Consider the following 13,420-nt stretch of genomic DNA (forward strand, 5'->3'; position numbering starts at 1 on the left):
GATATTTCATATTATATTCAACAGTTGAATGCATTTTGTGCAGATTATTTCCAGTGAATATTGCATCAGAGATGAGTTTTCTGTTATTTATAGTAACTTTTAATATAATTCTGTCTGTATTATGTTTTTGTTTTTTTTAAACAATAATGAATACTTAATAGGCTTCTTTTTTTGACAAATTCAGTTTTTTCTTCTCCCTGACGCTCGGCCATAGTTCTATTAGATTTTTGTGTTGTTTTAATTACGTACTTTTCTAATGCAGGACGAGGCTGTTTAACAGAGAGGGAAAGCTCTGTGAATATAATTTGTGTTCAGGTCTTCACCGTGCCCTTTACCCGTTTACACCGATCAGCCATAACAATTAATACTTCACTCATTAACTCCAACTCGACTTTGACGAGGGCCACATAGTGCTGGCTAGACGACTGGGTCAGAGCATCTCCAGAACTGCAGCTCTTGTGGGATGTTCCCGGTCTGCAGTGATCAGGACCTACCAAAAGTGGTCCAAGGAAGGAAAACCGGTGAACCGGTGACAGGGTCAGAACTAAGGCTCATTGATGCACGTGGGGAGCGAAGGCTGGCCCGTGTTGTCAGATCCAATAGAAGAGCTACTGGAGCTCAAACTGCTGACCTTTCTGATAGAAAGGTGTCAGAACACGCAGTGCATCGCAGTTTGTTGCGTACGAGGCTGTGTAGCCGCAGACCGGTCAGGGTGCCCATGATGTCATAATGTTATGGCTTATCGGTGTATATCTTAAATAAAAATAACAATTTTATTTAGTTTTCTTCACAGAAATTAATTAAATGCTGAGATATTGGCTAATATATTTTTTTTAAGTTGTCTTGCATCCCTTAAAATCCCAAATGACCCTCCTGTGAAGCTTTGGTGACCCCTAGTGGGGGTCAGGACCCCAAGGTTGGGAACCAGTAATCTACACAATCACTCATGTAAACCAAACATTTTTTCCTTTCATGACTATCACTATCAAATAAAGGCAAAAAGCCCCAAAAATAATCTTTAGAAAAAGTGTTGATATACATTGATTGCTGTGGGTATAAAGGAATTCTGTAAACTTTATTTTTCGCAATTTCATTTATAGCAGCAATTTAGATGCGGTGATAAAGGCTTCGAGAGTCTAGAAATCTTTTGTTTAGCTACCTTGAGAAGTGCTTGAATTTTATTTTGAAAATCTGTACGAACCCTGTATTTAACATGTTTCAGCCCTCAGATCTTCATCTGCTGATATTTCTTGGTGCTTTCATAGTCCTAGTTAAAATAGTCAGACATGTTTTAAAGACTGTTAAGCATAAAAATCCTCACTTTGAAAGAAGTAAACAAGATTTACTGCAATTTGAAAGAATTACAGCTTCTTTTAGGTGAAAAAAAAACACATTCCTACAGATCATAAAATTGTATTTGTTGTGTTTTTCTTTAGTAGTTACAGAGACCAATGGTTGACAGCTCCACAGCTATTATCAGTTACAGGAAAAACATCAATACTTCCCTTTGAAATTCAAGTTGAATTCCCCGTGTCATCATCTTCCTGATTAATTAACCGCACGTGTCTTTCTCTTTCCACTTGCAGAAAGCTTTGGAAATGAAGAGAGAGGAATACGAAGGTTTACCAGGGTGGAAGCAAGTGAACTTAAAGAAGTCCAAAGGACTGTTTTAAAGGAAGGTTTTTAAATCAAAGATGGAAGCAGATACAAAAAAAAGGTGGCGTTGCGATGGAGAAACAGGAAATGTCACATAAACCTGTTTTGGTGGCAACACGCGAGGACATTGGGATAGAAAGTATCTGAAGCTGAAGAAAACGTACATGAAGGATGAGACTGGAGATGCACTCGCCTTTGCTTATAGTCATGTTTCACCTTTCAACTTTGTCATTTAAGAGCAGGTAAAAAACACCTTGCTTTGGTTCATACATGGTGTTTGTGTGTAGTTGGAGTCTCCTCCAAACACTAACGTCACCACTCGTGGACTTACGAATGAAAAATGTGCACACTAGGACGCTTGGTGTCAGAGTGCCATGCTATGGTTGTGTATGTATGTACGTGTGTGTGTGTGTGTGTGCGATTGTATATAATGTTTTTGTGTAATGTTTATTTGTGTAAATGTGTGTGTATCTATGTAAAAACAAATCCTGTCACGTCAGATGTTGTGAGGAAAGTTTTTTTTGTCTACAGTGTCTGGATGCTGTCAGGCCACGTAGGGAGCTCGTGTCGCTCGATTGTGTGAAACTGCTGAAGTGACTGTGGACTTTACTGAGATGTAAGAGTTGTAATTTTAAAGGTTTGACTTGTACGAGAAAGAGAAACAGCAGCTCTGAATGTATAGTGCCTTGCTTTTTGTGTACAGTTTATATACAGAAATTCTAGTCTGCATTTTTAAAGACTTTCTTTGTGATATAAGACATAGTGAATTAAATCACAATAATGCTCAATTCAAAGCATCCTGTGTCTCCTGCTTCATATATTTTAACACCGTATTTCATTTTCAACAAGATTTTTATCTGTTCTAGATAAACAACAGTGGTGGAAATGAACTAGCTAAGTATATTCAATCTGAGGTACTTTAATTGAGTTTTTCAATTTAGTTTTTTTTCTTTCTTTTTCTACTTCACTACAATCCAGAGGCAAATATTGTACTTTTTACTCCATCACATTTATATGACGGCTTTAGTTACTTTTAAGATTATTAATAGAAAATATAAATCTAATAAATTATGATGTATTATTTTAATCCCAGTAGTATATAAATTCAAATTAAATCCACCGTTACCAGCTGCAACATTGATATTAATGCATCAATAATTATAATTCAATAATATATGTATTATTTTGAAATGTTCTGCATAATGAGAACTTTTAAGTATATTTTGATGCCAAAAACATTTGTACTTTTACTTAATCCCTTTCCATTCCCCCCACCCCCATTTTTTCTAGGGTTAGGAGTGGGGAACGGGATGTTCAGCGTTAGATAAAAAGTCAGCAGTAGATGTCACATAGAAGTGGTGTACATCATCTGAAAGCTGTGAACCTGAAGATTAATTTGAGGTGCAGCTCAGCACTGTGTCAAGTTGTTCTAGTCATTAAGAAATATGAATGAATTAATTAATTAAAATAAATTTTGAAAGTGTATAAGAGCATAGAACATGATGATATACATTTGTGATGGCCATCCCCATGCTCTATTATTTCTCATAAATTATTGCAGCAATTTTTGGGTTGATGCCATTTGTTACAAAGATTTGGTGCTAAATTAAAATAAAAAATGATCAATAATACATCAGCTGCCGTCACAAAAGATTTAGAGTCAGAGCAAAATGATACATGATCTTAGATCCCATTCCTGCTCCGAAAAAAGAGATTTAGTATTAAAAATGATAGAAACTCTCATTGTGTCAAAATTACAAGTATGTATTTATATAATTGGATTAATGTCTATATTATGTAGTAAGTCATACGTATAACAACCATCTTTTTGCATTTTTTCACAGTCTAATAATACTTAAATCTATTAGTCATTCGACAGAAAATTATTCAGCATCTGTTTTGATAATTAATTAATTTCTATTAATTAAGCAATAACAACAAATATTGTTCCAGCGTCTTCAATGTGAGAATTTGCTGCTTTTCTGTTTTGTATCATTTTTAATTACATATTTTTGGGGGTTTGCACTGTTGGTCAGTCAAACAACACAGACTCTTGAAGACGTTACTTTGGGCTCTTTGAAATTACACTTTAATTGACAAATGATTAAGTGATTAGTTGATAGATAGTTGCAGCCTTAGTAAGTCCAAAACTTGTGTTTATCTCATATTTTTTAATTTCTTTTTTTAAATATATTTTATTTATTTACCAGGGACCGTGCACATTAATCAACATTACAGTCACCACCTCAATGTAAATATGCCAGAGTTAGCTAGAGAGCTAGTTTTCATCAGGTTATCACAAATAGGTGGCCTAATAATATCAATACAATGCTTCATCAAGATCTACAGTATAACACAATACTATAAAATACAGAAATACTGGGGTTGACAATCGATTTAAATATTTAATCGCATGATTGTCCATAGTCCATCACGATTAATCGCACATTTTTTATCTGTTCAAAATGTACCTTAAAGGGAGATTTGTCAAGTATTTAATATTCTTATCAACATGGGAGTGGGCAAATATGCTGCTTTATGTAAATGTATTTATATATTTATTATTGAAAATCAATTAACAACACAAAACAATGACAAATATTATCCAGAAACCCTCACAGGTACTGCATTTAGCATAAAAGATATGCTCAAATCATAACATGGCAAACTGCAGCCCAACAGGCAACAACAGCTGTCAGTGTGTACACACAAACAATATAATGGTAGGCTCTTATTGTTTATCATGTGTCAAATGATATTTGTAATTCAGTTATATATTATGCTTGGGAAAAATCACATCTTAATGGTCAAAACAATGGCCCAAACTTCACTTTTATAATTAATTTAATATATAACTTTTTTAGCTAACCATAAAATGGCAGAGTGAGACCTCTGCCAATAGATATAAAACTGTTTTATATCTATGCATTTAGCAATGTGAACATCCTCCCCTGTGACCTTTGACCTCAGTCTTTGCTTTGACTGTTGTAGATGCATTGTAATAAAAAATAAAATAAAGTAGCACATTTGTAATGCCAATTACACCTAATTGAGAGTGCAATAATACACTCCTGAGATTAAATTGCCAACAGAAAAACAAATTTCCCTTCTGTGTTGCATAAATAAAGATTTTCTGCAGATTAGCCGTTGTAAGACTTTTATTGCGAAGGAGCTTGAACTTCCTGTTACCTTGTTTACTGAGGGTGGTGGTCTAGAAGGTAACCCACGAGTTGAGAAACTCTCGCGAGATGGTTAAGTCGAGTAGTTGAGGTTAGGATAGGCCGTCGTGCAGTTAGTCTCGCGAGTGTTTCAAGAATTTCTCAATTTGCGGGTTACCTTCTAGACTCATTATGGTGACCAGACTTTGGTCAGAGCAGTTTTAAAGTTACAACGGATCAAGATAAACATCCGGTTGGACGAACAACAACCGTCAAGATCAACCGTCAACTCCTCGAAGGTAAGCGATGGTTCTACCGTTCCGTTTCTACGTCTGTCCAGACTACGGTAACGTAGCAACCATACGTCATATAATGTATAGCATAAGAAGGGGAGAACTTACATAATAAACTCAAACTACAACATGTGTTGCTGCTCCATTAAACTATTATTTCGTTCATGAAGAAGTCAACCAATATATTTTAACTGGTTACAAACAGATAATGTAACTTTATTGTAAATCTCAGGCAGAAATGCAACTATTTATCTAACGTTGGTCCCTGTTTCCTACCACCTATGGTTTGTCCCAGTCAGTGTTGTCCTGTAGGACACAAAGTGCGTCTTTAATGAGGCAGCACACCGAAGGTGGAGGTCGTTACAGGACTTTATAACACGTTAACACGTCACAACTGTGTGTTACACTTCAAAAGGGTCACAATATAAATCCGAGGGGTCCTGAGATGATTAATGAGGTATGAAAGAAGATGTTATATATGACAACATAATTATTGTTGTACTATTTTCTTATCAATTCCATTCAAATGTCTTTATTTGTTATTCTGTGTGTTTGTCTGTTTTTCATTGTTTCTGTTTCATTTTGTAATTTTTCCTCGTTTACATCATTGTTTGATGTTTCATTTGTGTGTGAAGCACTTTGTTACACTTTGTGTTGTTTTAAAAGGTGCTATATAAATAAAGCTGTACTTACTTACTTCCTATTTGCATGACACAACACTGTACGTATTGCTTAAGCATACGTGTATTTAAATGTTTAAAAAGTTAACAGTAATTACATTGCATTAACATCCATAAAATAAACCATAATACATAAAGTCCTACAAGTCAAAGACTTTCTTTGTGATATGAGACATGATGAGTACTTTTTAAGTAGATTTTGATGCCAACACATTTGTACGTTTTGAATGCAGGACTTGTAACAGCACATTTGTACACTATAGTATTACTACTTTTAATATTTGAATACTTCTTCCACACTGGAAAACAATATAACTGTTTACCACCAATCATTTTTGCTTTTTCAACATAGACTGCTGCCAGCACCCAGCTCTTCCTCCCCAGTAGGACTAGTTAAATACATTTTATTGAAATACATTTTTCCCTGATGTTTTTATATTTCTCACATGTGATGAGGAAGTGTAGCTCTATTTCAGGCTCACTCAAGGTTAATGTGAGAGCACAGCATGTGCTCTACCTGCAGCCAGGTTGTACTTTGTTAAGGTTATTTTTAATTGTAGATCAGTAACCATGCTTAAATAATCTGCTATGGTGCACTGTCGATTTGGAGCCAGATAGCATTTTGTTTTGTTCTGCGCCTTTGTGTTTGCCAGTAGATGATGTCTGATGATTTAATCTTTAATAATGCATTGTATTTTCTACGTTTTTTTTATATGTTTCAGAAGAGATGTCCTCCCAAGTCAGACTGAGGCTGCTGCCGAGAGCCAGATGCATGTTTGATGACCCCGTTCAGGTGAAGGTGGCCGGGCTGAGGTCGAGACAGGTGATCACCATGAGAGCCAGATCGACTGATGAGAAGGGAGTGGTGTTCAGCTCCTCGGCCACCTACAAGGCTGATGGGAGCGGGGAGATCGATCTGCAGAGAGACAACTCTCTCGGTGGGAGTTACACCGGGATTGAACCCATGGGTCTGCTGTGGTCCATGAAGGCGGACTCCTTGCACAGAAGGTTGCAAAAAACAAGTTCACTAACCCCGCACGTTGTGAAGTTCTCTGTGCATGAGGAGGAGGAGGAGGGCAGGATGCTGGCAGAGGCGACCAATGAGAGGTTTCTGATAGGAAACGGGGTCAGCCGGCTCCCCGTCAAAGAGGGGAATATTCGCGGAGTACTGTTTACTCCCCCAGGTTGGTCTATGTCTCTGTCATGCTTCAAATTATTCAGTTAGTAAAGTTAAAGGAAAATACTGGCATTATTTTGTCTTGATTATTATTAACAGAGACAAAAACTACAGTGAATTTATTCTACTAACCCGTATTGCTTGTGTGACCACACAGCCTGATAAAGCTGTTTATCAGGTACATCGAACCTTTTAAAAACACATCAAGTCTTCAATACAATGAAGATATTATATTTGGATTATTTTCATATTCCATGTAAGTGTCATATCCTGAATAAGATACAAACCATGTGTTTTGATCCAGGAGGAGGTCCGTTCCCTGCTGTGTTGGATCTGTACACTTTTGGTGGTGGTTTGTCAGAGAAAAGGGCCTCTCTGCTAGCCAGCCGTGGATTTGTGGTTCTGACCGTCGCGCTGTACGGTCATGATGACATGCCGAAGTACATCAAAGTGGTCAATCTGGATTATTTTGAGGAAGCAATAAAGTTTTTAAAAAAACAAGACAAGGTGAGTGGTTTGAACAGTACTGTCCAAATCTCTTTTTTTGGGACACATTTGCTAGTTTGTACGGTGTTATTTATAATACCATCACTTGGGCATCACAAGTAATATTAAAAAAGAGCAGCCAATAGTTTGTATGTTTTTCCACAGGTGGGCAGTAAAGGTGTTGGCGTAATAAGCATTTCAAAAAGTGGAGATCTTGCGCTCTCAATAGCCTCTTACCTGCCAGATGTTGATGCCACAGTGTGGATTAATGGCTGCTCTGCCAACACACTTCTACCCCTCCACTATAAGAAGAGCCAAATCCTCCCTGCTTTAATGTTTGACATCAAGAAGATGATTCCCACTAATTCAGGGGTCGCCATTGTCAAGGATGGAATGCATGATCCACTGGCAGAGGAGAACAAGGCCACCCTGGTCCCCATTGAACAGGCCAAGGGACGTTTCCTCTTTGTGTCATCAGAGGACGACCTCAACTGGGACAGCAAAGCTTACGTGGACATGATGGAGGAGAGACTGAAGCGTCATGGGAAGGACAACTTTGAGAGTGTGTGTTACCCCGGAGCGGGACATTACTTAGAGCCGCCTTACGGACCCTACTGCCCCTCCAGTTTTCATGGGGTTGTAAACATGCCTGTCGCGTGGGGGGGTGTGCCCAAGTCCCACGCGGCAGCTGAAGTCGTCCTGTGGAAGAGGATCCAGGAGTTCTACAGAACTCACCTGAGCTGTGATGCTACACACACTAAAGCCAAATTATAGATACAAATATCATGATATGGAAGACATCCGAACAGATAAATCACCAGCCAGTTAACGGTAAATGATTGTATATGAATTAAGCTAACAATTTCATGTTTGATTTGATGATTGAATATTTTTGTATTTCAAAATCATGAATTCACACAACCTGATGCAGATTTACCACTGTGAAATGACAGGACTGTAGCCTTAATTGAATATCTTCTTGATAATGTGTTTGTATTTTCTGAATTTATTTCTAAATCATGAGATGGGATAAGAAAAGCAACATACGATATATAAATTCCTCAGACTCTTCTGCCTTTTTGTCATGATTGGATTTGTGTATGTGTCTTGTGCTTCGGGAGCTGTGATTGTTGTGACCGGCGTTGGTTTGTTGGCTTGTCTGTTTGGAGGATTACTCCAAAAGTCTGTGATGGATTTGAATGACGTTTTTTGGAGGGGTGGGGTGTGGCACAATGAACAATCCATTAGATTTTGGTGGTGATCCGGATCATTATCAAGCTTCAGGAATTTTTTTTAATAACTCCGCTCAGCCTGTGGATTAACACCACAGGCTTTAAGACATGTATCTGATGACGCGTTCATGACGCGTCACCATGCCTCTTTCCTTCTGCCTGCAGAGAGAATCGTACTCGGGCAGCTTGGCGGAGGTCTGCGCTCTCAGAGTGTTTATCAGTTTGTTGTATTGTCATTGTGGGATGTATCCTGGATTATTATTTGTGGGAGGTTCACGTGTGCATTTATATCTGGATGATGTTTATATGTCTGGATGATGCTGATGTAATGTGCTGTTAGATGACGGTGGGCTAACATGCCGGAAGGTTTGTTTGTTTTGTTGTTGGTTAATGTGTCTGAATAATCCCATGAGGGATGGGTTACGAAAATAAATGATTCATTCATTCATTTATTCATTTATTCATTTATTCATTTATTCATTAGTACGTACACAAACATTTAGTGTGGATCCACGCACTGTTTTATAAATGAGATCCCTTCTCTTGCATGTGTGGACCCATGGCACATCACAATCTGAAAGGAAATTAATTAAAAAAGAAAAGTCTAGCAATGACTTAACAGAGCAACACAACAGTCAGTGCAACAACATGCCTCCATCACATTATTTAATCAAAACCAAACCTTTGAGACACACTGTCTGTGCTGGAGTTGAGGATTTGCCGCTTGGTAAATAAACGTAGCTCCATATTATTTTGCTTAATTAGACGTCTACTCAACAGCTGTTGGAGCAGCACAACTTCCACTTTCATTGTTCTCATCAGAAGGCTACATGGAGGTGATCAGTGCCAGAGGCCTGTGTCCAGCCCCTCTGTGTACTCTGTTGCCTGGGTTGGTGCTCCGGGTGGTGACGGAGGATTCAGCAGGTCGATGGTCCGTCCTTCCCTGAGCTGCAGCACTGCCAGTTTCAGACTCCACCTGCAGGGAGGGACAAATGGAATGCGTTGTTGATCTCCGTAGGATTTCACTCAGCCGTGGGTTGCATCAGACTGTAATAAAGTTTTCATCATCTTATATATATGTTTATCATATTTAGCCTAGTGCTTATTATCATAAAATGAATTCATGGATTCAGCTATTAGTGCATTTTTTTACTTTTAGGACCTAATGATTTAAATAAGGACTATTAGAGTGTTCATACTGGGGAGTTGATTTACCTAAAAAAAAAATTATCTGCTGAGTTACAGATGTCTCTTTCCCAATGGAAGTTGTAGTACCGCCGTTTGGCCACTACGAACATTTGCATCAAAGCCCAACGCTCTTCCTGGGGGCTTAAGAAAATGGCTCGCTTCTCCAATATATTGAATCTGCCCTTTTAAATAGCAATGCACCAATGTGCAGGCGCACCTGGCTTTTAAAAGGGAGATGCCACTCTGATTGGTTGAATTCCTGTTACGCCCAAAACACACCTGTTAATTAAGAGACTAAATACAACCCCTTTGCACCGAGGTTATGCGCCGCCTAACTAGCAAAAGTGGAGTTGGACACGCCCTAAGTGCACTTTAAACCATGCGCTATAGATTGTTTAAATAGGGTCCCAAAGCGAATGAGAAAAACTGCAACTCAGAATAGAACAGAATGTACTCACCTGTTGGTATCAGGGTCTCTGATTGAAGAAGTATACAGATAACCTCCAGTTTCTGACCCAGTCACAGGGATCTTTATCTGCAAACACAATGCAAATTCAAATTCATCTGCAAGTGCAGACAGATATCAGAGCTGTACACAGCATTGTATGGTACAGCTGCCCATCATCTGAGTCCCACACCGATTTCATGTTCGACTGATAACTTTATTAGAGTGGAAACTAGTTTGGTCGTCCATGCACAATAACAAAAGATACACAAGTCCTAACAGCTCACAGTGGACAACATATGAAAGACATGCTCCCACAACAGTAGTAACACTTAACACATATTCAAAGAGGACATGAGTGTAGCTTAAGAGCCCAACTAGCCAAGAAATTAAAAAGCAATAAAAGGAGTTATTGACCCGCGGCCTGTTCCCATGCAGTAATGATCCAACTTGGAAGTTTAGGACATTTTACAAGAACAAGATTGCCAAACAAACATTTGCACAGCGACGCATGGATGGGGCAACTGTTTAGTCAAAACAGTTCTATTGACACAGAACACAGGATAACACATTCTGATGTCTTCCTAAAACACACAGTACCTGTGCTGTAGACTGATCGATGCGGTTCTTTCTGTCTGTCAGATGGATGTTGTAGACTTTTAAAGGCGGAGCCCCCAGGCTTTCCATGGCATCTGGACATGCTTCCAACTTCTGCAGAGCCAGTCTGTGGTAGTCTGACGCAGCAAATTTCTCTAATTGGATAGTAGACAGAAAGGCACAAACAAGTGGCCGAAAATGGGTTATAAAGTACAACAGTTGAAATGTTGAAGTTTTTATGACTGAGAGCAGTTTAACAGCTTTCATCTAGTACCCTTTAAATGAGAAGTTCAACTGTCAGCTGAGGAGTAAAAGATAAGAGCAATAGAAAAGTTGACATGTAACAACTCTGACAGAAGTTGAAGAGGAAATCCCTTTTTCATGCAGACTCAAACACTAGAGGCACAACAGGCTGTCATTCACTGTGAATAGAAGCTATAAAATAGTTGCCTGGCACCTCCCAGCAGCATGACCCAGAAAGATTCATCTTTATGCAAATGTCCTCTGACGTGAGACAACCTGGAGACGAGAGGTTACAGCAAAAAACACAGGACTTTCGCTCAGGAGACTGCTGTTCATGTCCTGAAGTTGATTTATTTGTAACTTCCGTATTTTAGTTACAGCACGTCCGGTGTCATTTTAATCCAACCCACAATCTTTTCCTACTCTTAACTAAGCAGGTTTGTCGGTGCTCGTTTTTTGGACGTGAAATCATGTAAACATGTTCTAGTAGAAACCCAAAATACACGTATGCACCTGAAGATAAACGCCAGCATTTCAGTTTATGAAATGGACTGTTTTTGTCCTTGGTTTTAACATTGTAAAACTCATCTTTACCTCCAGGAACAATACACAGGGCGGCGCTCTTGCCATGAAAGATGAAAACATTGTCATGTTTGTTATCTAATTGTCCATTAGAGTGGAAATCCCTTTATTAAACCAGCTTGACTTGGTTTGAATATTTCATTTCCACTTTTTAAGTTGTTGTATACACGTGTTGCTGGAGTTCTGACCTGTTGAGACAGAGAGGAACTCCCATATTTACTCGGGGAAATTCCCAAATATGAGATGATTGCAGCAAAATTCATCACCTCATGTCATGACCTGAGTGCAGCCAGTGGAACCTGAGAAACACAACTCTGTATTCACGTCTTTTTTTAGTTGTTTGATTTTTCCTTTTTTTGTTTACATCAGTCAACCTGGTTGGTAGGCCTATAATGTATCTTTACACACACACACACACACACACACAGCTCATTTGTACTCACTCTGCAGCAGATAGTACATGGTGCCGATCCCACCCCCGGTCAGCAGGGTGGTGAAGATGGCGAGCTGCTGCAGTTGACTGGTGGAAACCCTCATCTTTACTTCCTTCCCTGTAAAGCTGCACAGACGGACACGTGTCTGAAATTTCACCGAGCGCCGCCAGATGATGTTACGAACCCAGACACAAAGGCGTTTGGTCGTCCGACATGTCTGGGACTTCCTCAACATGTACAGAGCAGCTATAGTGGTTATTTCGGTCCTGGTTGATGAAACTGTTGGTATCCATGGAGGTAAGCCCCTCTGCGAATGAACACGGCAGACAAACTCACGTGAATAACACAAGGCGAAAAATCACTCTGCGTTTGGTGCCAACGCAGCGTTATAATGTAGCTCAGTACGGAGCTACAGAGGACTGTGGCTCCACACACACACCTCCCTTGACACTAAAAGTTGCAGATTGATTTATGAATAGATGTCATGATATTATTGGTTCTTACTAGCTTATGTAAGCACACTTCATATTTTGTTTTACAGGAAGAAATTGATGATGATGAAACATCTTTTGCATATATTGTTAAATAGGTGCACAATATGACCGGGGATGTGATCTAAACGGGTTAAAGAGGCACTGATGAAGGGAATTCTTCATTCAGAATGTCTGATTAGCTAACATCCCATTTCTGTGTAACGCTACAACTAAAAGCACAAAGCAATATTTGTGGAGAAGTGAGTTGTGGATAACGTTCACTTTAACTTCAACCTTTGATCAAATTTAAAACAGCGTATTTTAACTATTACTTAGCTTTTCATGAAATGACGTTAAAGCTGCATTTGGTAACTTTGAGCAAATATGATAAAAAGTTATTTTGATAAAACTGTCATTATATCCTGACAGTAGTGCATGAGACAGATAATCTGAAAAAAAATCCACCGCTCCTAATGGCGAGATTTCACCTCCCCCAAACAAAAACAACCAATCAGAGCGGAGCAGTCTCTGGGCAGCTGTCAATCACTGCTCACAAAACTCGTGAACTCCGATCAGACGGTCAAACTAGGCAGCGCTGATCAATATGAATCAATATTCTGTTATTGTAATGACTTTCTTTTCTGTTTTCATAAACATATTTTAGTGTACCGTTGAGCTGTAAAATGAGAAAGTTTGTGACCCAACCGCCATATTGACAGTCGAGCCACAACCAAGCCATGCCACCAACTGGAGCAAACTTTCCACAGAGTTTATTT

The 13,420-nt window shown here is 38.9% G+C and overlaps 2 protein-coding genes across 6 annotated transcripts; one reads left to right on the forward strand and one right to left on the reverse strand.

Annotated features, from left to right (window-relative positions):
* Positions 1–4,915: 4,915 nt before the first annotated feature.
* On the forward strand, positions 4,916–9,130 carry LOC141777692 (acyl-coenzyme A thioesterase 5-like). 4 transcript variants are annotated; one of them, XM_074652190.1, is made up of 4 exons: positions 4,916–5,113; positions 6,513–6,971; positions 7,269–7,471; positions 7,616–9,130. In XM_074652190.1, the coding sequence occupies exons 2-4, from the start codon at positions 6,515–6,517 to the stop codon at positions 8,222–8,224; spliced, it is 1,269 nt and encodes a 422-aa protein (XP_074508291.1). In that variant the 5' UTR covers positions 4,916–5,113; positions 6,513–6,514; the 3' UTR covers positions 8,225–9,130. The 4 variants fall into 4 exon arrangements, with proteins under 4 accessions (XP_074508291.1, XP_074508289.1, XP_074508292.1 ...); XM_074652188.1 differs by having other exon boundaries at positions 4,917–5,113; positions 6,510–6,971; XM_074652191.1 differs by lacking the exon at positions 4,916–5,113 and adding an exon at positions 5,133–5,564.
* A 205-nt stretch (positions 9,131–9,335) lies between these two features.
* Positions 9,336–13,420, reverse strand: LOC141777695 (cytochrome c oxidase assembly factor 1 homolog). 2 transcript variants are annotated; one of them, XM_074652193.1, is made up of 5 exons: positions 13,362–13,420; positions 12,181–12,316; positions 10,916–11,067; positions 10,329–10,405; positions 9,336–9,658 (listed from the first exon to the last, which is right to left on the reverse strand). In XM_074652193.1, exons 2-5 carry the CDS (start codon positions 12,272–12,274, stop codon positions 9,523–9,525), a joined length of 459 nt encoding a protein of 152 aa, XP_074508294.1. In that variant the 5' UTR covers positions 12,275–12,316; positions 13,362–13,420; the 3' UTR covers positions 9,336–9,522. The 2 variants fall into 2 exon arrangements, with proteins under 2 accessions (XP_074508294.1, XP_074508293.1); XM_074652192.1 differs by lacking the exon at positions 13,362–13,420 and having other exon boundaries at positions 12,181–12,336.

Source organism: Sebastes fasciatus, chromosome 11 (genome assembly GCF_043250625.1).
Source record: "Sebastes fasciatus isolate fSebFas1 chromosome 11, fSebFas1.pri, whole genome shotgun sequence".
Taxonomy (NCBI): Eukaryota; Metazoa; Chordata; class Actinopteri; order Perciformes; family Sebastidae; genus Sebastes; species Sebastes fasciatus.